The following is a 27,511-nucleotide window of genomic DNA, read 5'->3' on the forward strand; positions in this document are numbered from 1 at the left end:
GGCGAAAACACGTCAGGAGTAAGATCAAAAGAATGTCTCGTAGACCGGTACATCTCCTGGGTAGATGGAGAACCGCCAGCATTAGTGAAAGGTCGAATTAGATGGGCCATAATAAGGGCTCGGTATTACCAAAACCCCCCTTTCCAACCAAGAGGTTGGACAGCAGGGTTTTGAGGGGCTATTGTGGGGCCCAAATAATTTATGAGTCAGGCCCATTTACCAGTAGGGAGTCCAAAGGTCCAAACCGAGGAGGGTTATGGCCCAAGTTTGATAATATAAAGCACAAAGTGGCCTCGGGTTACAGCCGAGGACAGTTCAGTCCTCGGCGGACCCAAAGTCCCACCGGAAAGAGGGGCAGAAACGGTATAGAACTAAACTTGAAAGAAAATCTAAAATATCCAGGGAAAGCTGCCCTTACTGCCATTCAATACTCTACACCTGACAGAGCCGTATTCTTCAGCTTTTACAACCACCCCCAATGACTTTGGGTATGGGCTGATGGGACAAGTATCAATCTTGGAAAGGTTGACCCTATACGTGGACGAAGGACAGTGAACGCAGGCGAGTATAAAAGGAAAAAGGAGTAATCTAGAGCAGGGGCTGGGAAAAATGGCCAAAAACCAGAGCCTCCCAGCCCGCCTTCGGGAGAAAGACTCCTAAGGCGAAGACGACCTAACCATGTATGCATATTACGAAAAACCCACCACCTGGTGACCAAGGCCTAGCCTTTCAAACCCACACTCTACAAATAATGTTGTTTGGGCCTTTTTACGTGCGAACCCAACACTGTTACGGTCCACCACGAATCGTGTCCTTACAGTTTTAATTTAATAAACTTGAAAATTTTGAAAAGCCTTACCTACCAAGGAAAATTTGAAGAAGAGGAAAATATTGGAAGACTCGAGATGCAGAATATGCTTCACGGCCTAGGAATCCACTCTTCATGCCATTTGGAGCTATGAGTTTCTCCAACAAACCTGGTTTCCAGCCTTCGAATGGATTTTGAAAGACTTACCAAATATTCAAAATCTCTAGGAACTTGTTCAACTAATTGGGTAGCGGTAGAGAAGATTAGAAGTGTTTGCGATAGTGGTGTGGTTCATCTAGTCCCGCAGGAACAAATTGAGACTTCATGAATCGAGCCTTACACCTAATAGAATTTTCGGAGCAGCTTGCAATTTTCTCTTAGAATTTCAGCAGAAAAATCTGATAAACATAGTACTATCATCATCGAAATTGGTTAAGTGGAGACCTTCTTCAAGTGAAATGTATATAACAAATTTTGACAAGGCCGTCTTTGCAGATACTAACGAAGCAAGTTTGAGTGTGGTAGTTCGAGATACCAGTGGAGAGGTAATCGATGCAATGTCTAAGAAAATTCCTTACCCCTATTCAGTGGAAGTTCTAGCGGTTTTAGTTGTAAGAAGAGTAGTCCAATTCATTGTGGAATTGGGATCCAGCAATACATTTTTGAAGGAGACTCTGAGGTGGTTTGCAAGGTATTAGCTACTGCAGATTTTCAGCATTCTTCAATTGGTTCATTTGTAAAAGACACATTGTCTATTGCGAGTTCACTTAAAACTTTTTCTTTCTCTCATACTAGGCAGCAAGGCAACTTTGTAGCCCATACTTTAGCTACGAGAGCGAGATTATCTTTTCCTTTGCTAGTCTGGATGGAGCATATTCCACCTGACAATTATTTTTTTGGTATCTTTTGATTTTTCAGTTCAGTACTAAAATTGCTCAGTATTGATTCTCCAAAAGAAAAAAAAGAATAAACTTGAAAGTTAGAGAACGAAAGCAAAATTAGAGAACTGAAATAAATTTTGGTGAATAGATTTTAAGTTTTGCATTTTGGCAAAACAAGAAAAAAACAAAAACAAAAAACAAAAAACAAAACATACAACAACTAGATGTTTTTGCCGCAGCAATACTACGCCGCCACATCTCTCTTTAAGTTAAAATTCAATAAGTATTGGGGGGTAAAACTAGATTTTTTTTTTTTTTTTTTTTTTTTTTTTTTGGGTTTCCCACAATATTTCCTCAAAACTTTCAACCAGAGACTAATCACTGTTCGCGACGGATAGACCCATAGCGGGGTAAATCACTAGTCTAGGAAGTTTTTTCAAAGTGCTATTGTCCGGACTTGAACTAGGGAACTCCTAGTCAAACCCAAAATAGTCACTTTGAGCCCGAATGCCCAACCACTCGGCCAATCCCGATGGGTTTAAAACCAGATGTTCACATCCACCAATAATATGCTGCCACATAACACATTTTAAAGTTAAGCAATAAATAGCTTCACCTTTACACCATATAGGACACATCAGTTAGAACGCTGCTGCTTCGCACCACCAACATCGGTCGTTCCTGTCCTTTTCGCTGCAGAATCAACCGCCACCGGAATCATCGTTTGGTTCTCTCCTTCGTGAATTTCTCTCTCTTGTTGCCATATTACTCTGCTCTCACACAAAAAATAGTCGTTTTGAGAAAGTTAAATGCCAAGTACGCACTGTCGTTTTCAGCCACAACGACTTTATAATTGTCGTTTAACGGTTTTATACCCTAACCTAAGAAAACTATAAAAAATAAAAAAATAAAAAAAAGTAGTTCAGAATCTCCATATTCGCGCCGTCGCGAACACATTAATGCACAAACCCTTAAACTCAAATTCAAACTCACTTTGAATAGCAAGTTTCTCAAACTTGTAAAAATCTCTGGAATCTTCTTCTCCGAACAAGAACTTCACTTTGAAATTGGAGTAAATATCGAATTGTATTCTTCTGAACTTTGTTTTCATGAAAATTAGAATTTAGTACAATGCTTACACACTTTTTTATTTCTTCTTCTGTTGAAAGTTATTCAAAGAGGAGCACCTATGGAGGTGTCTGTTGAAAATTTGCCAGAATCGAATAGTGGAAAACATTCATGGAGGTAAGTTTAAATCAGGGGCAGCCCTAGACATTTTGGGGCCTAAGAAGAAAACTAAAAATGTATGTGTATGTGTATGTGTGTTTATGTATGTGTATGTGTATGTGTATGAGTGTATATGTGTATGTGTATGTTTATGTGTGTGTATGTGTATATTTATGTTTATGTGTATGTGCATGTGTGTTTATATTTATATTCATTTATGTTTATGTATGTGTGTATGTGTATGTATATGTGTATGTTTATGTGTGTTAATGCGTATGTTTATGTTTATGTTTATGTTCATTTATGTTTATGCATGTTTATGTATGTATGTATGTTTATGTATGTTTATATTAAACATAAATATAAACATAAACACACATACACATAAACACGCATAAACAAATATAAATAAAAACAAATAAACATAAACACACATACATATAAACACACACACATAAACATAAACATACATAGACATAAACACACATACAGATTGAGAAAAATTTAACCCTCATATAGACTGGAAAAAATTGCAAATTAACACCAATCCTCAAACAATTTCGTTAGTTACTTTGGTGTGCTAAATCGAGTCTTTATGTGTGTTTATGTTTATATTTAAGTTTATGTGTGTGTATGTTTACGTTTATGTGAGTTTATACGTATTTATGTGTATGTGTGTTTATATTTATGTATATGTATATTTATGTATATGTTGATAGCGATCAAGGAATCAGTTAGTTGAACAACACGGATCACGATGATGTTGAGGGCCTGAAAGATAAGAAATAGAAGATCAGAGGAGACCGGGGTTGGCCGGTCAAAACTCCTCCGATGATAAAGTTAGCAACTCTCCTCTTAATAGAAAAATATTGTCTGTAAAGAAGAAATACTCTCCCTTTTCTTGTCGGAGATTCATCTCCATTTATAGGTTTAGGGAGCGGTTATCCGTTGGATAACCTCCCCCTATTTTACGGAGTCCGGAGCGTACAATTTGATAACCGCTATAGCGGTTATCTGTGTGTCAAAACTGCCTTGCCCTCGTCCTAAGTGCTTCCTGGACGAGAGATTACACTAGTTAGCACACGTCGTCCAGAGGTCTCTCTGGACTACAGTAGTGTAGTCTGTCTTGTAAACTTAGGACGACGTACCTTTTGTATGGACGACATCCATGGACGAGTAAGGAGTTGGCTTTTTTTAGACACCATCAGTTGCCCCCTCGTCCATAGGTGTTGTCTTAAGGATACTTTGGGGGATTTTCAGAATGTGTACTGTATGCCACGTGTCAAAATCTAACTGATGAATTGATGCGCTTGGTTCAATTTTCGAGATCTATGCCACGTGGCGCACTTTGGTTGGCTGCGTCGTTTCGCATCCCAAAGTTTTCAACTTATAAATAGTTGAATTCCTCCAGTGCCCTTCACATTTCTGAGATTTCCCTCCCTGAGCATCCTCGTCTTAGAGCCTCGTCTAGAAGCATCATCTCGTCCTTAGTTTCCTCGTCTAGATTTCATGTATTTCTTTACTCCTCGTTCTCAGATTTTAAGTTTTCTACAATGTCTAAGACCGTTCTTTCCTTGTCTAGCAATAGTTTGGGCAAAGCCATAGATGAGTATCATGACCCAAGTAGTTTTAGTGGCTCTAGTGATAATAGTAATAGTACTAGTAGTGAAGGAAACACCAAGGACGAGTATGTGTCCGGCGTCCCTGGGGTACCTTTAGAAGTTCTCTAAGGACTCAAGACGAGGAGTGAGTCTGGATCCCAGGCAGGTACAAGTGCCCCCTCGTCCACAGTTCAGGACGAGGTTGAGGTAGTGTATAGCTGTGCCATAGGAGTAGAATCCAAGACGGATGATAGGAGATTAGTTTTGCTTAAGAAATGGTACCAAATCCCAGACGACCTTAGTCCTAGGTTAGCAGTTCGTGGGGAGTGGTGTTGTCAACCACGTTTTGGGGTAGGTATTTACGAAGCCTACCTTTTAGGTGGACTTAGGTTACCTTTAAATACTTTTACCAAAGAGTTACTCACTAGGTTAGGTATAGGTGTTTGTCAGCTTAACCCCAATGCGTGGAGGTTAGTAGTCTCCATGCAAGTTTTGTGGGGGGAGGTCTTTGAGGGGAACCGTCCTCTGACTGTGGACGAGTTCCTCTACTGTTACAAGCCTTCTAAGATCAATCAGTCCCTTGGTTTTTATCAATTCACAGCCAGAGGGAAGGATTATAGATTGATCAAGTCCATAGTTTCCTCGGATAGGAACTGGAAGACGGAGTTCTTCTTCGTCTCAAGTTTCTGGGCTGGACGCCCACTCGAGGTTTCTCAAGACCCGTTTCCTCCCTACACAGGAGAGTTAGGGAACCTTCGTCCTGAAGGTATGCTTATGTTTATCATTTTACTGTGTTGTAATTATCTTTGTAGACGGCTAAATAATAATTTTTTATTTTTTATTTTTTTTATTTTAGGTGCTGGACGACCTCACCTAGACAGGTTTCATATTGAAAGAATTCAAAAGGTTCGTCTATACACTGATAGGGCTTTCCATTCTTTGGTAACCCTTCAACATCTTGCCACCTGGGGTTTGGGTCCCAACCCGTTCAGTGAAGCCCTTGCACATGAGCTCACCATTCGTAGACGTAAGTCAGTATAATTGTTTCCCTTTCTCCCCCTCTTTTTTTATTTATTATTTTTAACACCCCTTCTTTTTTCAGGGATAGCTACAATGAAGGAAAATAAGGGTAAAGAAGTTGTGAACGAGGCTGCTGTCACTGGGCAGGACGCACCTCAGTCTCACCCGTCCGCAGGTGAGAAAAGAAAAAACTTATCACTTGGAGTTGACCTGGGCAATCTTCCCAGCAGGCGCAGGGAGAAAAGGGTCAAACATAAATCGTCCAAGCCCAAAGACGTTCAACCTGCGCCTATTCCTGTTCATGAGCCTAAAGACGTCCAGATTCTTGATTCTGAGCCCAAAGATTCACCCATGCAAGTCCCGTCCACAGTTAAGGCGTCGTCCACGTCTTAGCCTTCTCCCCAAGCACCTCAATACCTCATTAGGAACGAGGATCTGGCTTGGGAAAGATTTAGGATGGCTGTGACTGATGCGGACGTGTCTGCCTGTTACAACATGTCTTTAAAGGACTTCGAGCATTCTGAGGTTCATGATCTTTTCAAGGTATGTATTTTTACTTGTGTTTTATTTTGTTTCGTCCTCTTTGATAAGCTTCCTAACTAAACCATTATTCAGGCCATGCCCAAGTTCATTGTTGCATCCAGGCAAGCAACTGATCTGGACAAGACGAGGGTCTTGTTAGAGAAGAGAATCAAGGAAGTGAAGGACAAGAGCAAACGCTGGGCTGAGGCAGCTGCTAAAGCCAATGAAGGGGCAAAGCAGCTGCAAAATCAGATTGAAGAGATGAAGACTGATGTTGTGGAGAAGGAAACTCGTCTTGATCACTTGCAAAAGAAGAATGACGAGCTGAATGATCTTCTCAAGAAGGCCAAGGAAGACGCGGTTGCAGAGTTCAAGGCGTCCAAGCAGTTCACTGACCTGCTGGATACTAACTATGCGGCTGGGTTTGAGGACTTCAGGATGGACGCCGTCGAGAACTTCCCCAACATTGACTTCAGCTCTATCAAGCTGAATCTTAGTGGTGCTCCTACCAGCTCCCTCCTCCAGACGAGCTCAGAAGACATTAATGTGGAGGATGATGCTACAACCCAGCCACTTCAGGACGAGCAAAACAAAGACACCCCACCAACCTGATGCCTTAATTAATTTTAATTTTATTTTAATTTTATTTTATTTATTTATTTATTTTTTTGTAATTTTAAGACTTGATGCAACTCTATTTATCTCGTCCTTAGTTTCAGGACGAGTTATCATGTAACTTGAGGGTGTTTGGACGTTGGTCATCCACCCTTTAAACACTTGTGTTTTCTTTTTTTTGTTATATCAAGGACGAAAGTTATGCTTTTGCTTTAAAATTTCTTCTCGTCCATGAGGGTGATATCTCATGAAGTGCTTGTAACTTTCTACTTGTCTTGGAGAAATCCCAAGTATCAGCATCACCCGTCTTGAGACTTTGCCTCTTTTTTGATTATTTCTCTAATGCAAGACTTTGCATTCGTCCATAAACTTAATTGCTTTGGAACGTTCTTGGTTAATAAACCAGAACATCGTCTTTGCATGCATTCGTCCATGTGTGGACGTGTAAATCTCACGTTATTTCAGGTGAGCTTTGTGGACGTATTATTGTTCGTCCGTGTTGTGGACGTACTATTTTCCATCCCATCTATTTCAAGGACGGATGTTCTGTGGACGTGCCATTTCAAAGGAAAATTTTCTCGTCTAAACTTGGGCGTGCATACATTTCCCTTGTTTGTTGAAGTTATATCCCCATGTCTGGAGATTTCCCTCGTCTTGGGCTTTTCAGCCTTGTGGTGGGTTAATTGGAACGAAAATAGCTTGGAGACTAGGAATTTACACAATACTTTGTACATAACATAAATATTGTTTTCAGGTAAGGCATATACATATATTTATGCCATTTTTATTAAGTACAAGCTCCATAAGTTCGTCCATAAACACCACAACATAAATAGTAAAGCCTTAACTTCGTCCACAACACACAACATAAATATAAATAGTAAAATAGTAGTTCCTAACACAAGCAACATTAAATATAAGTAGAATAAGTCTTCAGACAAGGTCCAGCCTCGTCCGTGGCCATACTTCCGTCTAGGCTGACTTTTACTGATAGTACCTCCTCAAGTGCTCTATGTTCCAAAGGTGCTCCAGCTTCCTCCCGTCCAGGGCCTCCAAGTAGTAGGATCCTTGCCTTTTACAGTTGATAACTCTATAGAGTCCTTCCCAATTTTCCATGTGCTGGGTTCTTGGTTGCCAAAGAGACCTTTCTTAGGACGAGATCTCCTATGTTGAAACGCCTAGGCTTCACCATTACATCATATTGTCTAGCCATGAGGTTCTTGTACTTTGCTGTCCTGTATTCTACGTCTGCCCTTACCTCGTCTACTAGATTAAGGTCCAAACGGAGCTGCTCCTCATTGTCCTTATCTTGATACATCATCACCCTGTGATTGGCCATATGTACTTCTGTAGGTATGACTGCTTCGCTTCCATAAGTTAGCTTGAAAGGAGTTTCCCCCATAAGGATTCTCACCGTCGTCCTGTAAGCCCATAGAACACCAGGTAACTCCTCTGGCCATACCCCCTTTACCCCCTCAAGCCGGGTCTTGATGATTTTCAACAAGGATCGGTTTGCCACTTCAGCTTGGCCATTTGCTTGAGGATGAGCGGGTGAGGAATAATGATTCTGTATTCCAAAGTGTGCGCAGAAGTCCCTAAAGAGTGCGTTGTCAAACTGTCGTCCGTTATTAGATACCAATACCTTGGGCACTCCGTATCTGCATACAATGTTCTTCCACACGAAATGTTTAACATTTTGTTGCGTGATCGTCGCCAGCGATTCAGCTGCCACCCATTTTGTGAAGTAATCGATGCCCACAACTAGAAATTTCATCTGCCTTATGCCTTGAGGAAAGGGACCCAAAATATCTAGTCCCCATTGTGCAAAGGGCCACGGTGCCATCATCGGGGTGAGGTACTCTGATGGTTGTCTGGGGACGTTGCTAAATCGTTGACATTGGTCGCAGACCTTGACATACGCTTTAGCATCTGCTTGCATATTTGGCCAGTAATACCCTGCACGGACGACCTTGTGGACAAGGGACCTGGCTCCGGAGTGATTACCACATGCTCCTTCATGAACTTCCCTCAGTACGTAGTTTGCTTCGTCCGGAGCCAAGCACCTAAGATAAGGTTGAGAAAAGCCCCTCTTGTATAACACTTCGTTCAGAAGTACATATCTAGCCGATCTCACCCTCAGCTTCCTTGCTTCGTCTTTCCCTTCTGGTAGCTGTCCGTCTTTCAGGTATGATATAATCGAGGTCATCCAGTTTCCTCTATTTTCCACCTGTTGCACTTCCGGAATATCTATGCTTGGCATGTACTGAATTTCATCAGATTCGTCCACAGATTCGTTTGCTGAGGCTTCTTTCGCTATAGTATCAGCTTCCACGTTTTCCTCCCTTGGAATTTGAACGAATTCAGCTTTTTCAAATCTCTTCATTAGGCGCATCACCCTACTAAGGTATCTCCTCATCCGTTCCTCCTTTGCTTCGTACATTCCATTTACTTGCCCCATGACCAACTGAGAATCTCCTAGGACGAGTATAGACTTGGCTTCCACAGACTTAGCCAACTCTAGCCCTTTGAGAAGGGCTTCATACTCGACTTCATTATTAGTTGCTTGGTCCTGTAGACGAATCTTGTGCCTCAATTTGTCTCCTTCTGGGGATTGTAAAACCACACCAATTCCACCTACATATTTTGTGGATGATCCATCCACATGGACAACCCATCTGTCATTGCCTTCTATTTCATCATGACTTGGGGTAAATTTCGCAATGAAATCTGCTAATACTTGAGCTTTTATGGCATGCCTTGGTTGATATCTGATGTCAAATTCACTGAGCTCGACGGCCCACTGAATCAATCGTCCAGCCGCTTCCAGTCTGTTCATCGCCTTCTTGAGTGGATGATCCGTCATGACATTAATGACATGGGCCTGGAAATAGTGCCTTAGCTTCTTGGAAGCGGTGATCAATACGAATGCTAACTTCTCCATCTGTGGATATCGTCCTTCCGCTCCCCTCAATGCCTTACTCGTATAGTACACGGGTCTTTGCACTTTACCTTCTTCTCTTATCAGTGCTGAACTTACGGCATACGGGGTTACCGCCAAATATAAGTATAATTCCTCTCCCACTACTGACGGACTCAACAATGGAGACTTGGTAAGGTATGCCTTCAGATCCTCAAAAGCTCTCTGACACTCGTCGGTCCATTCGAATGCTTTTCTAAGAACTTTAAAAAATGGCAAACATTTGTCAGTGGCTTTAGAGACAAACCTGTTGAGTGCAGCGACTCGTCTAGTAAGAGATTGGATCTCCTTTGTATTTTGCGGAGGCTTCATGTCCAGTATTGCTTGAATTTTATCAGGATTCGCTTCAATTCCCCTGTGGGAGACCATAAAGCCTAGGAATTTCCCTGATGATACTCCGAAAGCACATTTATTAGGATTCAGCTTCATGTGATACTGTCTCAGCGTGTCAAATGTCTCCTGCAGGTCGTCTAGATGCCTTCCTTCGTCCTGGCTCTTTACCAGCATGTCGTCTACATAGACTTCCACATTCCGCCCAATCTGCTGTCGAAACATGTGATTGACCAATCTCTGATATGTGGCCCCTACATTCTTTAAGCCGAACAACATCATCTTATAACAGAATAAGCCTTGACTAGTGACAAAGGATGTTTTCTCCTGATCTGCCTCGTCCATCCTTATTTGATTGTATCCTAAAAAAGCGTCCATGAAACTAAGCAACTTGTGGCCCGCAGTTGAATCCACCAATTGATCAATGCGTGGCAGTGGATAACTATCTTTCGGGCAAGCCTTGTTCAAGTCAGTAAAATCCACGCACATTCTCCACTTACCATTTGCCTTCTTGACCATTACAACATTTGCCAACCAATCTGGGTAGTACACTTCCCAGATAAACCTCGCCCCCATCAGTTTTTGAACTTCGTCTTTGATAGCATCATTTCTCTCAAGGGCAAACACCCTCTTCTTTTGCCGCACTGGCTTGGAGGAAGGGCATACATTCAGACGGTGGGTAATGACACTAGGGTCTATACCCGGCATGTCCTCATGACGCCATGTGAACACATCAACATTTTTCTTCAAAAAGTGGACGAGGTCCTCCTTAATCTTCTCTTCTAGATCTGCTCCAACCCTGGTACACTTCTCAGGGTTCTCTTCGTCTAGGGAAATGTCTTCTAATGCTTCGGTAGGCTCTGCTACCATTCTCCTTTCTTCAATATTCATGGCTTGAATTTGCTCGTCCATAGCCAACATGGCCAAGTAACACTCTCTTGCTGCCAGTTGATCCCCTTGCACCTGTCCTACTCCGTGTTCTGTTGGAAACTTAATTGATAGGTGGTAAGTAGAGGTAACGGCCTTCCAACTATTTAAGGTTGGTCGTCCAATTATGGCGTTATAGGAGGACGGACAATTTACCACAAGGAAGTTCACATCCTTGGTGACTTGTCATGGGTATGTCCCCACTACCACTGATAAGGAAATAGTACCCATGGGTTGTACCTTCATGCCACCAAAACCTACTAGGGGGGAGTTCACTGGACGGAGCCGGTCTCGTCCTAGCCTCATTTGTTGAAAAGCTGGATAATACAAAATGTCTGCCGAGCTTCTGTTGTCTACAAGCACCCTTCTAGTTGTGTAGTCAGCAATTAGTAAAGTGATGACGAGAACATCATCATGGGGGTGATGAATTCTCTCAGCGTCTTTGTCTGTGAAGGTGATCGCTGCTTCGTCCGTGGTCCTTGCTCTCGGTGATCGTCCAGAAAGCTGGACACTCTGCACTACCTTCAAGTATGCTTTCTTGGACTTGGATGACTGGCCTGTCGAACTTCCCCCTATAATGACTCTTATTTCTCCGAGTGATGGCCGTGATGATTCTTCCATTTTTCCTTTCATTTTCTCGTCCCTGTTATCTCGTCCAAGGAAATTCTTCAGCTTCCCTTGCCTTATGAGATTTTCGATTTGCTGCTTTAAATCGAAACACTCGTCCGTATCGTGACCATGATCCATGTGGAAGCGACAATACTTGTTCCGGTTGCGTTTACTGGGATCTCCCCTCATTTTCTCCGGCCACTTCAAGGAATGATCATCCTTGATCTGCATTAGGACCTGCTTAAGTGGGACGTTCAAAGAGGTATACTGCTGGTTCCGTGCTGAAGAGCCTGGCTTCTTAAAGTCTCGGTCTTTCCTGTCTTCCGTCCGTCCCTTCTTTGGACGAGGGCCCTGCTCTAGGTGGCAACCGGGATTTGCGTCTACTTTCTCAGACCTCTTCCTCTTCTTAGCAATGATTGCGTCTTCTGCATTCATAAAATTTTGTGCCGAATGGACAAGTTCTGCCATAGACTGGGCTCTTTTTCATAGAGTTTGTGAATGAATAGATCCGAATTCACCCCATTATGGAAAGCCGCCAACAAGAGCTTGTCATCTGCTTCGTCCACACTCAGGGCTTCTCTGTTGAAACGGGTGATGAACGACCGTAAACTCTCGTTCTCTCCCTGCTCTATGGTCAATAGGCTGGACGAGGAACGCTTATATCTTTGTCCTCCTATGAAGTTGTTAACAAACAGCTTGCTCAACTCTTCAAAAGAACTCACCGAATTCGGGGGTATTTTGCTGAACCAAACTCGTGCTGGGCCCTTGAGGGTAGTAGGGAATGCTCTGCACATTATTTCGTCGGGAACCCCTTGGAGATGCATGGTGGTCTTGAAGGTAGCAATGTGATCGAACGGGTCTAGTGTTCCGTCGTACGAATCCAGAGAAGGCATCTTAAACTTCGATGGTAGAGGGTGACCATTGATGGAAGCCGTAAAGGGGGAATCAGTTCGGTGGACCAGGTCTTCTATAGGATTTGTCCTTCTCATATTCTCTTTCATTTCCTCCATGACTCTTCTCATCTAGTCCATCTCTTCCTTCAAGTGTGGCACCGCTCGTGAAGTGGTACCTCTTAACTGACTTCCAATCTCAGTGTTCTCTCTGTCATCACGACTCTGCGTTTGTCCTCCACCCTCACGTTCTTCACGCGTCTGCCTCCTTAGATTAATCTCCATTCTTAATTCTTGGTTTTGGCGAGTCAACTCCGCCACTGCGGCCGCCATGGATTGTACGTTTTGAACAGATGAGGTCTGCATAACCGGTGCAGATTGGCGGTCGCGGTGAGGGTTGCTGGAAGCATCTCTGCTTCCCTGACGGCCTGGGCTGGTAGCCCTCGATCTAGTCCGTACCATCAACTTTTTGTCAAAGAGAAGAATAATCTTCCCACAGACGGCACCAACTGATAGCGATCAAGGAATCAGTTAGTTGAACAGCATGGATCACGATGATGTTGAGGGCCTGAAAGATAAGAAATAGAAGATCAGAGGAGACTAGGGTTGGCCGGTCAAAACTCCTCCAATGATGAAGTTAGCAACTCTCCTCTTAATAGAAAAATATTGCCTGTAAAGAAGAAATACTCTCCCTTTTCTTGTCAGAGATTCATCTCCTTTTATAGGTTTAGGGAGCGGTTATCCGTTGGATAACCTCCCCCTATTTTACGGAGTCCGGAGCGTACAATTTGATAACCGCTATAGCGGTTATCTATGTGTCAAAACTGCCTTGCCCTCGTCCTAAGTGCTTCCTGGACGAGAGATAGTACACTAGTTAGCACACGTCGTCCAGAGGTCTCTCTAGACGACAGTAGTGTAGTCTGCCTTGTAAACTTAGGACGACGTACCTTTTGTATGGACGACATCCATGGACGAGTAAGGAGTTGGCTTTTTTTAGACACCATCATATGTGTATGTATGTTTATGTGTATTTGTATGTGTATGTGTATGTGTGTATGTGTGCTTATGTATGTGTATATGTATGTGTATGTGTTTATGCGTGCTTATATTTATGTATGTTTATGTGTATATATATGTGTTTATGCGTACTTATGTATGTGTATGTGTATGTGTAGGTCTCTTTGTCTTTTTTAGATTCAGGTACAGTAACCTGATGCAATTGTAATTAATGGTTGAAATTAAAAGTTGAAAAAACAACTTTCAATCTTAACCATTAAATAAAATATATTAAAGGAGAGTTAAAAAGTAAAAAAAAAAAAAAAAAAAAAAAAAAAAAAAATGTAAAAAAAAATACCTATGATAATGCATCTGATCTCAATCCGTTTTTCTTCTCTCACTATTTTTCTTTTCTTCTTTTTTACGCGGTGCTTTGTTCTTCTTCCTTTTATTTCTCTTTATACGTCGCCTAAGCTGACAGGAGAGGAGCGAGCGAGAGCCACGTCAAGAAAGGAAATCGAAGATTGTACTGTCGAGTCAAAGACTATGAAAATCTCTTCCACTTAACTCAGACGATCCTCTTAGGTGAAATTGTGGTCCACGAGGTTTCATCGGATTATGGTGTGTGATTTTTGGTTATTTATTTATTTATTTGAGATTATGAAGCAAATAGTTTTTATATTTTGCTTACCCTTTCTATTTTTTGAAAACACTTTTCTGGAAAATATCATTTTTTTTGCTTTGCTTTCAGTCTATCATTCTTGCTTGTGGTATGTGTTTGATTAATTTGGATTTAAAATTAGTTCAATAAGATGATTCTTCTTCTAAAATATAATAACAAAACCAATATATGTTTTTTTAACGGTGGGTTCACTTTCAGTGTTTTCATTTTGTGATTTTGGTTGTTTTGTAGGTGTTGTGCTTTGATTTCGGTGGGTGTGATTTGATTTTTGATTTCGGTGGGTGTGATTTGATTTTTGATTTAGTGGGCTTCTGGGTTTTTGTTGCGATTTGATTTTGGCTGGGTTTTGGCCGTGGTGGTGGTCATGATTTGATTTTGGCTGGGTTTCGACAATGGTGCGTGGTTGGAGGTGATGAGTTTGAAAAATTTCGGCCATGGAGGTTTAGAAGGAAAGCTTGGTGGTCAGCTATGGAGTACGGTATGACGTGGGTTGAGGCAGAGAGAGGATAAGAGGGAAACAAGGGCGGCTCTAGACATTTTGGGGCCTAAGACGAGAACTAAAAATGAGACATTTTTTATACTTATATATTAATTAAATTAATGTTTATTTAATATTTTTATATTATATTTTTCATCATTATTTTCATTTTCTTCTAAATTATTTTGAAATTCATTATCAAGATTTGTTGTATTGCAAAATTGAACATCATTTTCTTCTAAATTATTTTGGTGAATTTCTTACTCATTTGTAATATTTTCATCTAAATTTTGTGTTATATTTTGTTTACTACTAATAACAAATTTATCCATTGATCCTTTTTGAGACTTAATTAATTTTTTTTTTCTTTTTTTAAGTTTTTCATATCCAGATGCATATTTTATAATAGACATTTTTAATCAAACAATATATTTATAAAGACTAAAATAAAAAATAACTTTCAAGTGTAGAGCGAATGAGAAATAAAACCTGATTTATATAAAAAGTATTGTTGTAGTTTCACTGAACAATAACAAGTTTTTAGTAATCTCAACATATATAAATTAAAAAAAAAAAAAATTAAGCACAAGCATAAAAAAAATTTAAGCACAGCCATAACACTGACACAAGACTTATTAATAAGTCCAAAAAAAAAAAAAAACTTGAAGGCCCAAACTTAACGTCCAGTCCAGGGAGGGTCCGGGCAGCCATAATGATAAACTGATAGCCAGGGAGGGCCCAAATAAACAAAGTTATCTTAAGTTCTTAACAAATAAAAGCCCAAATATTTATAATTTTATACCTGATTCCTGAACCTCAGAACCTGATACGGTGAGGTGAGCAGTTGAGACTTGAGAGAGGCGGAGAGCAGAGAATCAGAGAGAGGCTGAGGCTGAGGCTGCCTTGCTTGAGCCTTGAGCTGTTGTCTGTTGAGCGAACAGTGGAGACTGGAGACTAGAGAGAGGCGGAGAGCAGAGACTAGAGAGAAAGGTAAAATTTGTATTCTTTTGGACTTTGTTTTCATGAAAATTAGAATTCATTACAATGCTTACACGCTTTTTTATTTCTTCTTCTGTTGAAGGTTATTCAAAGAGGAGCACCTATGGAGGTGTCTGTTGAAAATTTCCCAGAATCGAATAGTGGAAAACGTTCATGGAGGTAAGTTTAAATTTTTGAATGTTCAATGAATTGAAGAAAATACTGATTACTCTTAAGCTATTTTAGCTTAGTTTGATATTTGGAAACAGAAACAATTCTTGTATGTATAATGAATTTTATAATCTTTGTGATTCCATTTGATAGTTTGGAAGGTTGTGATAGCAATGCATTAATCTTGCCGGATAAGAGAAAGAATAAAAAGGTATACACATTGAACTGATTAGTTTTATTTTTTTTTTGTTTAGATTTTGTTTTGAATTTTTTGAAAGTTTGCAATTGGTTTGTACAGCGCGAAAAGGTTGTAGTGGATAAGAAACCGAAGCTGAGCAACTCTCAGAAGAGAAAGCTAAGGAAGTTGGAGGTGCTTGCATGATTTTTTCAATTGTGACTTTTGTTTTGGTTCTTGTGTATGGTAGATTTAAATTGACTTTAGATTTTGTTTTGTGTAGGAGGAGAAGGAGAAAACACTTCTGCTGTCAAAAAGCATCGAGACCTTAGAGTATGTTGTTATGATTTCCTCAATTGATTGTTTTCTAGTTTAATTTTGTTTTCTATACGAGAAGCTCGTGGAATTTTATGTATGATTTAAAATCTTTACTTTCAGGAAGTACAAGCTTCCGGAGAATGCATTTCCTCTTTTGCAGTCTGTACAAGATATTGGTCAGGTTCGTATCATTAAATCAATGATGTTTTTTAATGTTATGGTGCTTTGTAATTGAATGTTTGGGCTGAAAGTGTGAAAAATGCTGATATTTTTAATGTTATGGTGAAGTCTTGTGGGATTGTATTGACATGATAGTATCATGTTTATGTAGCCTGAAACCATGAAGGAAAAACGTAGGAGGGCTGTACAATTTTCTAACGCTGGATTAGAAGTTCCAGACAGCAGCCAGCCGTTCAAGAGGAAGGGTGATGATGATGATGCTGTTGGAACTGGACCCGAGATAGATGAAATTTCATCAGGGCAGGATTTCAGTGAGGATGACTCATTGCAACCAATGATAGTAGAAAGAGAAGCCCTAAAGAATGCATCTTTTTCTTTGGAATCATCTCAAGGGCCAGTTTATGGCAATGAAAATAGTGGATCCATTGTTGGCTTACAAGCTGAAGAAGTTTTTAACAAAGACAACAACAATTCTATGCAAAAAGACGGAAATCTAGATTCTTTGCCCAGTTCATGCATAGATGATGGCAGTGAAAGCTCTAGGTTAATGGTATGCTTCATACTCAGATTATAATTGGTTAAATATATAATGTTAAAGAATTGATATACGAGTAAAGGGTTAAGATTTATACATGACATTTAGATATCATGAATTGAACTCATGGTCATAAAATTGTGGATTGTTAAACATTGGAAAATTTAAAGTATATACAAAAAGCTTGATATTTAGTATCAGTGACTTTGTTGCCAAGAGCCTTGTAGCTCACTGGTTGGCACCTTTTAGTGTTTCCAACGGAGACATCCGGGGTTTAAATCCCCCCACACCCCCAATTATCGATGTATCAAAAGTATTTGTCTTTGTTTGCACATGCACCAAACTGAGTGCGTATTGTAATGCTTTATCTCCCAGCCCACTTGGCCAGTTCTAAATGGAAGAATAAGAGAAACTAAAAGAGTCTTCAAAAAGAATTTGTATAATCTTAGGATGGTTTAAGATGATAATTTGAATGGAAGTTTAAATTTTTATTTTTTTTAATAAATCAAACTCTGCAGATACAATTTGTTTTGGTTGCATTTTACGGCTGTTGTATACCAGAATTCAATCAAGATGCTATGCTTTCAGCATTATGTATCTTTCACATGAAATTATAATTTCATTTATAACTCTTGCACATCACGTCATCACCTTAAAAAGCCCCCTTCCTTAATATATAATTTTATGTATAACAGAATAATAAGAACTGACATGATATCTGTTTGTTAATTTTTATATATGTTTATTATTTACTAAAAGAAGATTGGGCATTTGACATGTGATAGGATAAGGAAGATGAGAGCCAAAAGGCCAGCTACAGAAGTACAATCAATCTACAAGGTTTTCCTGTGCAGAGACCTCAAATTGCCCCAACTGTAGTGCACGTTTCTAGGCCCAGTGAGGTTCAGAACACTAGGAAGGATCTTCCAATAGTCATGATGGAGCAGGAGATAATGGAAGCTATAAATGATCATGCCTCTGTTATCATATGTGGAGAGACTGGGTGTGGTAAAACTACTCAAGTTCCGCAGGTGGGTTCTGCTTGATGCTTAGTTAGATTTGCCACCTGAATTTAAAGTTATATTTCCCCTTGAGTGACAATCTTAATGCTGCATTTTTTGTTGGCATTGTTCAGTTTCTTTATGAAGCTGGCTTTGGTTCAAGCCAGTTGGGTGGTAAAAGCGGTATTATTGGAGTTACTCAACCACGTCGTGTTGCTGTCCTTGCCACAGCCAAGCGAGTGGCATATGAGCTTGGTCTCCATCTAGGTAAAGAGGTTGGGTTTCAAGTTAGGTATGACAAGAAGATTGGAGACAGTTGCTCGATCAAGTTCATGACAGATGGAATTTTACTACGAGAAGTTCAGGTTTGCTTTCCTGACTAGTTATGATGTGAACGACTATGCATAAAAGTGATCAATTTTGACAATACTTATGCATGACATTAATGTGTTTTTCTTTTCATGAGAAGAATTTGCATTCACAATAGTGATAACTGATAAATTGGTAAAATTTTAATCAATGCTACTAATTGCGTATTTATTTTGATGGAGTTTGGTTGTTTAAATCCTAAATTTTGTTAATTTATTACTTTAAGTATGGTTAGGATTATCTTCTCAAAAAAAAAAAAGTATGGGTAGGATTTTTTAGAGAATTGTAGAATTTTCCTGCTTTTCAGCTTTGTGCATGAGATATTGATAGTTGTTCTATGGGCTGAGGACCAAACTCCAATATCTGTTGCTTTCACTATTTCACCTTAATTGATTATGCTTTGCCATCTGTTAGCATGCCACCCTTGCCTGTGTGTTTTACATCAAGTGCACTTCAGTTAAATGAGTTACCTTCTTTCCAATGTGGTTAAAAAGAAAACCCTTTTTGCTGCAGAATGATTTTTTGTTGAAGCGTTATTCTGTCATAATTCTCGATGAGGCTCATGAGAGAAGCTTGAACACAGACATTCTAATTGGAATGCTTTCACGTATAATTAGAATCCGTCAGGTAAACCTTGATAAGTATTTATTATTAGTAAATGTAAAAATCAAAACTTGGCTCTTCTATCTTATTTCCTTATTATAAAATCCTGTGCTTTATGACAGCATGAATATGAGAAGCAGCAACAGATTGTCCATTCAGGGCAAAATGTAAGTCCGGAAAATATGATTTATCCATTAAAACTTGTGCTGATGAGTGCCACCTTGCGAGTGGAAGACTTTATTTCTGGGAGAAGAATATTTCATGATCCTCCACCTGTTATAGAAGTTCCCGCTAGACAGTTTCCAGTAACTATACACTTCTCAAAGAGAACAGAGATTGTGGATTATATTGGCCAAGCATATAAAAAGGTCTTGGCAATTCACAAGAGGTTGCCACAGGGGGGCATACTTGTATTCGTTACTGGCCAGCGGGAAGTCAATCACTTGTGTCAGGAGCTACGTAAAGCTTCAAAGAAGCTGATTATGAAAAATTTGAGGGGGGATGCAGAAAATGATGGCACTGCAGTCTCTGACATAAATTTTGTTGAGGACATAAATATGAAGGATATTAGTGAAGCATTTGAAGTTGATGGAAATTCAGTTCACCAGTATTCTGACAGGTTTAGCTCTTATGAGGAAGATGAGTGTGATATAGATGAGGATCATTTTGATGATTCATATGATTCGGAAACTGAGAGTGAACTGGAATTTGATGTTGATGATGGGGAAGCATCACATCAGACAATTCAAGAGGGTGATCATAGTCTCGTAGACATTTTAGGGGAGGATGCAAGCCTTGCTTCGCTAAAGGCTGCTTTTGAATCTTTGGCTGGAAAAACTGCATTAAACTCTGTTTCTGATGGCAAACAGGCTCTTCCTGTTAGTCCAGAAGGATGCTTAGACCAATCCACTAGCACAGGGAAGAAAAAGGGAGGAGACAATGGTTTCTGTGCTGGTGCATTGAGTGTTCTGCCTCTTTATGCCAAGCTGTCTGCCGCAGACCAGCTTCGTGTTTTTAAAGATGTCAAGGAAGGAGAGAGGCTTGTTGTTGTTGCCACAAATGTGGCTGAAACCTCTATAACCATCCCTGGTGTAAAATATGTGGTTGATACTGGAAGAGAAAAAGTGAAGATCTACAATACCGCCAATGGCATGGAAACATATGATATACAGTGGATAAGCAAGGCATCTGCTGCTCAACGTGCAGGAAGAGCTGGAAGAACTGGGCCTGGCCACTGTTACCGTCTCTACTCTTCTGCAGTTTTTACCAATACACTTCCTGACTTTTCTCTTGCTCAGATATCTAAAATGCCTGTTGATGGTGTCGTCCTTCTTATGAAATCCATGAGTATTGATAAGGTATGTGTTTGTTGGTTCTTGATCTACCTTCTCTTTTTTTCTTTTCTTTTTTCCTGAAATCTTGGATGGCATGACTTTCTATATAGTACACATTTGGGTAGATAACATGTGTTGAGTTTTGATTTTGCTGGGCAAAAGTAGGCTTACTGGTGGAATCCCCAGTGTCAAATGTCAACCTGATTATTTGCTTAAACATATTTGGGGTGGGGTTTTTATTCTTCCTATGCTTTTCCTCAACTGTTAGAAAATCATTAATGACATGACTGATTTGTATTATCTGGTTAGAACTGGGTCTTGGAAATTTGTTGAGTTGTTGACTTTTCTCTTGCCCAACATTTTATTCATGGTTTTGGACTGCTGCTGTTTTGTCCATAGGCAGTAGCCACCAGTTGTTTTGTTCATATCTAAGCCTTCTTAGTTGATATTTTCACCAAATGAAGATATGATTTGTGGAACTTCAGGTGGTTTGGAAATTATCAACCGCCTGATCTACCTTATATTTTGCTCTTTTAAATTTGAAAAATTGCTTATTTTGATATGTTTATCTCTTTCTTTTATGCCAGGTTCAAAACTTTCCGTTTCCAACTCCTCCCAATACCAAAGCATTGGTTGAAGCAGAGCATTGCTTGAAGGCTCTTGAAGCACTTGATAAAAATGGAAAATTGACACCCTTAGGGAAGGCCATGGCTCGTTTTCCCATGAGTCCACGCCACTCCAGGATGCTCCTTACTGTTATTCAAACTATGAGGATGGTGAAAAGTTATGCTCGTGCAAATCTGGTTCTAGGATATGCAGTTGCAGCAGCTGCAGCTTTGAGTTTGTCAAATCCATTTGTCATGGAGCTTGAAGGAAGACACACTAATAAAGATGACATAGAGCAGGATGAGAAGTCCGGTACCCTAGATAGTGAGAAAGTCATTGACAAGCAAGAAAAATTGAGGAGAAAGAAACTGAAAGAAATTGCAAAAGTGTCGCGTGCAAAATTTTCCAACCCTAGCAGTGATGCTCTGACCATAGCACGTGCTTTGCAGTGTTTTGAGCTTTCTGGAAGCCCAGTGGAATTCTGCAATGACAATGCATTACACCTGAAAAGCATGGAGGAAATGTCCAATCTGCGAAGGCAGCTACTTCAACTAGTCTTTGAAAAAAGCCTTTGTGGCACCGAGCAGGATTTCTCATGGATTCATGGAACTCCAGAGGCCATAGAGCATGCTTGGAGGGTTTCCTTCAATAAACCCCCTCTCTTACTGAATGAGGAAGAGCTCTTAGGCCAAGCTATCTGTGCTGGATGGGCGGATAGGGTTGCCAAACGCATCCGAGGAGTTTCAAGACCGTCTGAAGGGGACCAAAAGGCACATGCTGTTCGGTATCAATCTTGTATGGTAAAAGAAACTGTCTTCCTGCATCATTGGTCATCTGTTTCTAGTTCGGCCCCTGAGTTCTTGGTTTACAGTGAATTGATACAGACAAAACGACCATACATGCATGGTGTGACTAGTGTAAAATCAGAGTGGCTTGTTAAACATGCTCGGTCTTTGTGTACCTTCTCCCAGGCCCTTACAGATCCCAAGCCTTACTATGAGCCGCATACTGACAAAGTATTCTGTTACGTCATTCCTACTTTTGGGCCTCATTTATGGGAACTTCCCTTGCATAGTTTGCCGATCACAGATAATGTGCAACGAGTTGCGGTGTTTGCTTATGCATTGCTTGAAGGCAAAGTATTACCATGCATAAGATCTGTTCGTAAGTTTATGGCAGCCCCTCCTAGTTGCATTTTGAGGCCAGAGGCATCAGGTCAAAAAAGGGTAGGAAATCTTTTAAACAAGTTAAAGACCAAATTAATTGATAGCTATGCTATGTTAAGAGAGGCTTGGATAGAGAATCCTATGGAATTGCATTCAGAAATTCTGGACTGGTTTCAGGAGAGTTTCCACAATCATTTCGAAGTGCTTTGGTCAGAAATGCACACTGAAGTTCTTTTAGAGCCTGAAGAACGCTTTCCCAAAAGTAGAAGAGTTAAAAGAAAGAAGTAATCTTCCTGGGTGGAAACTGGACAGGGAATACTATCATTATTTATTGTTGTAGCTCTTGGTGTATCTGAAGGAGCTCAAGTGAGGTCTGAATTGGGAAAAGGATAGAAGCTCTGTACATTGGACTAAAACTTCATTATACCATATGATATTAGTGCAGTCAGATAATCTTATAAGCTCCTCATCTTTTAATTTAAAGAAGTTAAAAATAGACGGGGTATGTGGATCATTTACTACTTCAGTGTGATATTCCTCGTGATATGTGGAGCTTGGTGTAATGCTAATTTGGGGTTAAATGGGTAACACGGAAGATGGTGGTCAACTTATTGGCATATTGGAAGGGACAATTTGGCAAACATGACAGCGAAGTATGGAAGGCAATCACTCTTTGTTTGATTTGGTGCGTTTGGAGAGAGAGATAAGAATGCACACACTTTTTGAGGTAAAAGTGATGTCTATAGATATATTAATTATTAAAGTCCTTGTTTTTAAGGTCTTGACAATGGATGCAGGCTGCTTCCTCAACTTAGAATTTTAGATCTTTTGAATTTAGTAGGGGTCTACCCTTGTATACGTCCCATTTACTAGGTTGTGCCCCTTCTTGCACATTCTTTAACGAAATTCATTATTACTTAATAGAAAAAAAAAAAAAAAAGGGGGGGGGGGGTCTCTTTAACATGTAATTGAGTTGTTTTGTTAAAGTGACAAATACTAACTTTTTATGAAGTATATTATTCTTTTTGCTATTATGATGAACTTTATAGTAATTTTATTATATGTTATTTAATTGGGGCCTCAAATTATTATTATTATTATTATTTAATTCTAAAACCTGTTATCTTGACTTAAGCCTACAACATTGTATTTGTTACATTCTTTGCTTTGGGCTCATCTAAGCGTTATACTGTTCTTTGATGATCATACATTGATGCATTCTTTGGTCGGTTTTGTTTGTCAGCTGATGTGTGCTTTTCATGTATGATTCTTTAGGGTGAGGTGTCGTCTTCTTCCCCTCGCTTCTAATGTTGAATTGCATGACCATATGATAATTTGACTAGAATTTGAAGGGTTGACATGGACAACCTTTGCATATGAACTCGAACAGACATTTCTTGAAATAAAGTCACTGCCGATAGAAGAGTTTTTGTAAGTGCTGGTTAAAAATTAAAATTACACCAGCTTTTGACATCTTGAAATGGTTTCTTTTTGTGCTAGGACAAGTGGTGAAGACCTAAAAGGCTAAAACACACTAAAGTGTCCTGTTTTATCTCTAGATTCTCTGAAAAGCGAGTTTTAGTAAAACTTGTTTATGTTTTTACTGATGACCTTTTCTTGCTATGAGTGTATATATTTTGTTAGCACCATACTACTATAATTTTGTTATATCTGTTTGATTCTTAAACTGCATTCTTGCCGCCTGGCTTTTTGCACTTTACAACTTTTGATTCATTAAACTGCATTCTTGCCGCCTGGCTTTTTGCACTTTACAACTTCATGATCCCACAGCACTATTCACACATTTAAAAATTATTTTGCTACAGTGTTTTCAGTTTTCAGTTTTCAGTTTCAGCAAAATAAGTTCTATCCAAACAGACCCTTAAGGTACTTTTGGGATTCGCTTATTTTATTGAAACTGAAATTTTTTTGTTAAAAGTATTGTAAATAATGGTAAAAGTTAGTTGAAATAGTATCGTGAGACTTATAAATAGTACCAAAGAGTGCAGTAAGACTCATAAATAGTAACAAAAATAAGTTGAATAGTAAAATAAGTTGACAAAAATAATATTTGCCAAACAGACACTTAGGGTCTGTTTGGATACTGCTTATTTGCTAAAAACTTAAAACTTATTGCTGAAAACACTGTAACAAAATATTTTAAAAAAAGTAAAACACTGTTTACGCGTTTTTGTTCTTTGGCTGGTCCATAAACAGTGCCATGGGACCAGTCAAAAAATGCAGACGCCAGCCCAGTCAAAAAATGCAGACGCCAGCTTCAACGCAGCTGTGTAGCTAAACAAAGGCACACTTAGTGAGCGTTACGTTCACGTTATCAGCTTCTCTCTTTTTTTTTTTTTTCCAGCTCGTGAACAGTAAAATCATATGAATTTACTATATAGGAGATAAAATGTACTGTTCACACACTGTTCACGGGTTCCACAGGATTATTTACACATTTAAAAAAATTATTTTGCTACTGTGTTTTCAGTTTTTAGTTTCAACAAAAATATATTGTATCCAAACAGACCCTTAATACCGGTAGTCTTGTTCAGCCATCGGTAAAGAGCGACAGTGTGTATCTAGTAATGTTCCAATTCAGTATGCAAAGCCTTTTCATAAGGAAGCATTTTGGTTCGAGGCAAAAAGGATGTTTTTTTGTTGGGAGTAAATGTCACATCTGGACTGTGGTAAAGGACAACAGTTTTGCCACCATCATCCAAATGCAATGTACATAACCTCTTTCATATTTAAAGAAGATAGGTTCATTATGGTGGGGGACACAACTTTCCTGTTATCCTTCCTCGGTGGGGGACACAACTTTCCCGTTATCCTTTTTTTTTTTTTTGGCTAGGTGATTTTGCGGGAGCTAGAACTCCCGAGCATCAGGACACAAGAGTACCTGGGTGCCAATAGGCTACTGAGGCCAATGGCTCCTGTTATCTTATTTGAAAGCTTTAATCACGTGACTAATTTTATGGTTATGTGATTTGTTTAGATTATTTAATAATAAGTCATGTGGTTAAAATACATAATGAGTGTTTCTTTTGCCAAATTGCTTCAGAGTGGCTCTTACAGCCCAACGAGTTGGTATCTCTCCCAAGCACTAAAGTGCTTTATGTTTTTTTACACATTATGTAAGTATTTCAAAGCATTTCAAATATATATTAGAGTGGCTCTTAGTATGAAAATAAATGTGGTATCTAGAAGTCTTGTCACACCATTAAATTTTAATACATAGTTGCATTTAATTTAATTGGTTTGAGTAAATCTTAGGTATAAGTTTCATGAACAATGAAGAACACAAATTTTATCATTTCTAATGAAAATTAAAGTCAATGTAGCTATTTGTTTAAATTTAATTTTAGGACTTAATGTATTGCGATTAAGTTTTACCCTTTTGGTTTTATTTGTCTGTCTTTTGTTTTTTGTTTTTTTTTTTTTTTCCTGAATATATAGTTTCTGATTTTTTGTGAATTTTTATTTTTTATTTTTATAAAATAGTGGTTTTATTAGATAATCAATGTTGATTTAACAACACTCATAATGAGATGATGATGCTAAAAAAGTGAGTTTAGTGCCATTTTACCTCACTAAAATGCCATTTTATTTATTATATATAATCACTTTTATAACAAACTATATATCTCGTTCTTTATTAATACTACAATGGGAGAGAGAAGAGATGAGATTCAAAATAAAAATGAATAAAAAACATTTACACAAGGCTACCGTGATTGTGTACGTTAGCAAATTGTAAAAATTTATGCAAAATGCCTCACCGAATGTGGGCTGTTTTTGTGAATTTGTTGTGAATAGTATCATGTATATTGCATTTTGATGGGTTTTACATTACTTAATGAGAATGTTGTATGCTATAGCCAATTATCATTTCTTTACAGATTTCATAATTTTTGAGGAAAAGTCTTATGAAGTTTTTTACTATACTATTATGCAATTTTAATATATATATATATATATATATATATGGGTAAGACTTAGGTACAGTACTTAGATGCTAAATAGTCACATGGCTGAATCCTAAAAAGGGAACTTAAGAAGCAGCACTTAAGATACTGTACCTAAGTTTTGTCCATATATATATTGTTAGGTAAGGACTTTGCAGCTTATAAATTATTTTTCTTTATTAGAAAAATTGGGATTTGATTTGAATGCCTTTTTCCAATTATAACTATTGAATTATTCAATCTGTTTGTCATCAATTTTCTCTACTCCAAAAAAAAAAAAAAATGTTACAAAAGAAATGATTTCTTAACTACCACCGTGTTCAATGGTTTTGCATTCAAACTTTTATGGCGTAGCGTAATGATGGTTTGACTCAATTATTGTGGTTTTACAACTTATCTACTTCTTCTTCTTTTTTCTTTTTTTTTAAAAAGAGAGAATTTTAATTTATCCACTTGAATGGGGAATAAAGAGATATATATATATATATATATATATATATGTGTGTGTGTGTGTGTGTGTGTGAGCAAAATTAGAATAGCTAATTATGTAGGAAAAAAAATCATTCCAATTAGTATTTTTCACTTAATTATGTCTTACATAATAATCCTAAAAATCTAAACAATTTAAACTGTTATAAAGTTTTATACACTAAAAATAAAAAGGATGAAATCTTATCAAAATTAGTAAAACAATTATTTATCATAGTTTATTCTCATAGCTAAAAAGAACAATATCTATGTCATGTCTTACACTTAGCCAAAAAAAAAAAAAAGGAAAAAAGTTATGTCTTACCCAAAAAAAAAAAAAAAAAAATACTATGAATGTGGACAACCTCTTTCTTGGGTTGAAAATGTTGACGATATTGCTATATTTATTATTAAAAAAAACTTACAAGCTGAAATAATAATTAATGTGATTAATAACACATTAATAATATGATGATAAACACAAATTAATAACTTTTTTATTCAAAAATTACATACTAATAATTTATAAGGCATATAATAAAACATTTTTAAATAACATTACAATAATAACTTTTTGTCTCTTTCACTTCTACCACCGAAGGGTAAGTGGGCTTGGTCGGTTGAACCCACTTACCAAAGAGATGGGTAGAACTAAGAACTTCAATCCCAACGTTCAATGGAAGTGATACAACCCGCCCATGTTATCCGAGTGAAATGTCAACACGTGTGAAAATTTTTCTTTTAAACAAAATTTATTTAACCATAACAGAGTGATAAGAGTTTTCATATAACTCTACATCATATTTGGTAAAAATTGAGCAATTTGACCAATGACGCTTCAATGGATATATTTTGCTCACGATAATAGCCTTATTAAAGTTCTGGTGGTACGTGTGATATTCGCATTATTATCACGTGATATTGGTTCGATTAAAAAAAAAAACTATGAAGCCAGTCGAGGCACGTGCGAGAGACTCCCCTCAAAATAGAAACCAATGTATCTGTCTCCCCTTTAACTAGTTTCTTTTGTCTGTGAATGCTATTTTTGGCTTCCCTGTACTTATAAAAGTCTCTTC

General features: G+C 38.6%; 2 protein-coding genes across 3 annotated transcripts; one reads left to right on the forward strand and one right to left on the reverse strand.

Moving 5' to 3' along the window:
* Window positions 1-11,094: 11,094 nt before the first annotated feature.
* On the reverse strand, window positions 11,095-11,952 carry LOC115970476. Its single transcript, XM_031090105.1, has one exon. The coding sequence runs from the start codon at window positions 11,950-11,952 to the stop codon at window positions 11,095-11,097; it is 858 nt and encodes a 285-aa protein (XP_030945965.1).
* Window positions 11,953-15,302: 3,350 nt separating this feature from the next.
* Window positions 15,303-23,507, forward strand: LOC115971848 (ATP-dependent RNA helicase DEAH13). 2 transcript variants are annotated; one of them, XR_004087353.1, is made up of 13 exons: window positions 15,303-15,553; window positions 15,645-15,721; window positions 15,866-15,923; window positions 16,011-16,082; window positions 16,171-16,220; window positions 16,326-16,386; window positions 16,537-16,935; window positions 17,706-17,951; window positions 18,056-18,286; window positions 18,804-18,917; window positions 19,016-20,251; window positions 20,815-22,726; window positions 23,275-23,507. XR_004087353.1 is itself a non-coding variant. In XM_031091925.1 (12 exons), exons 2-12 carry the CDS (start codon window positions 15,666-15,668, stop codon window positions 22,285-22,287), a joined length of 3,996 nt encoding a protein of 1,331 aa, XP_030947785.1. In that variant the 5' UTR covers window positions 15,303-15,553; window positions 15,645-15,665; the 3' UTR covers window positions 22,288-23,030. The 2 variants fall into 2 exon arrangements, 1 of the variants encoding a protein (XP_030947785.1); XM_031091925.1 differs by lacking the exon at window positions 23,275-23,507 and having other exon boundaries at window positions 20,815-23,030.
* Window positions 23,508-27,511: the final 4,004 nt, after the last annotated feature.

This window comes from Quercus lobata, chromosome 12 (assembly GCF_001633185.2).
Source record: "Quercus lobata isolate SW786 chromosome 12, ValleyOak3.0 Primary Assembly, whole genome shotgun sequence".
NCBI classification, from domain to species: Eukaryota; Viridiplantae; Streptophyta; class Magnoliopsida; order Fagales; family Fagaceae; genus Quercus; species Quercus lobata.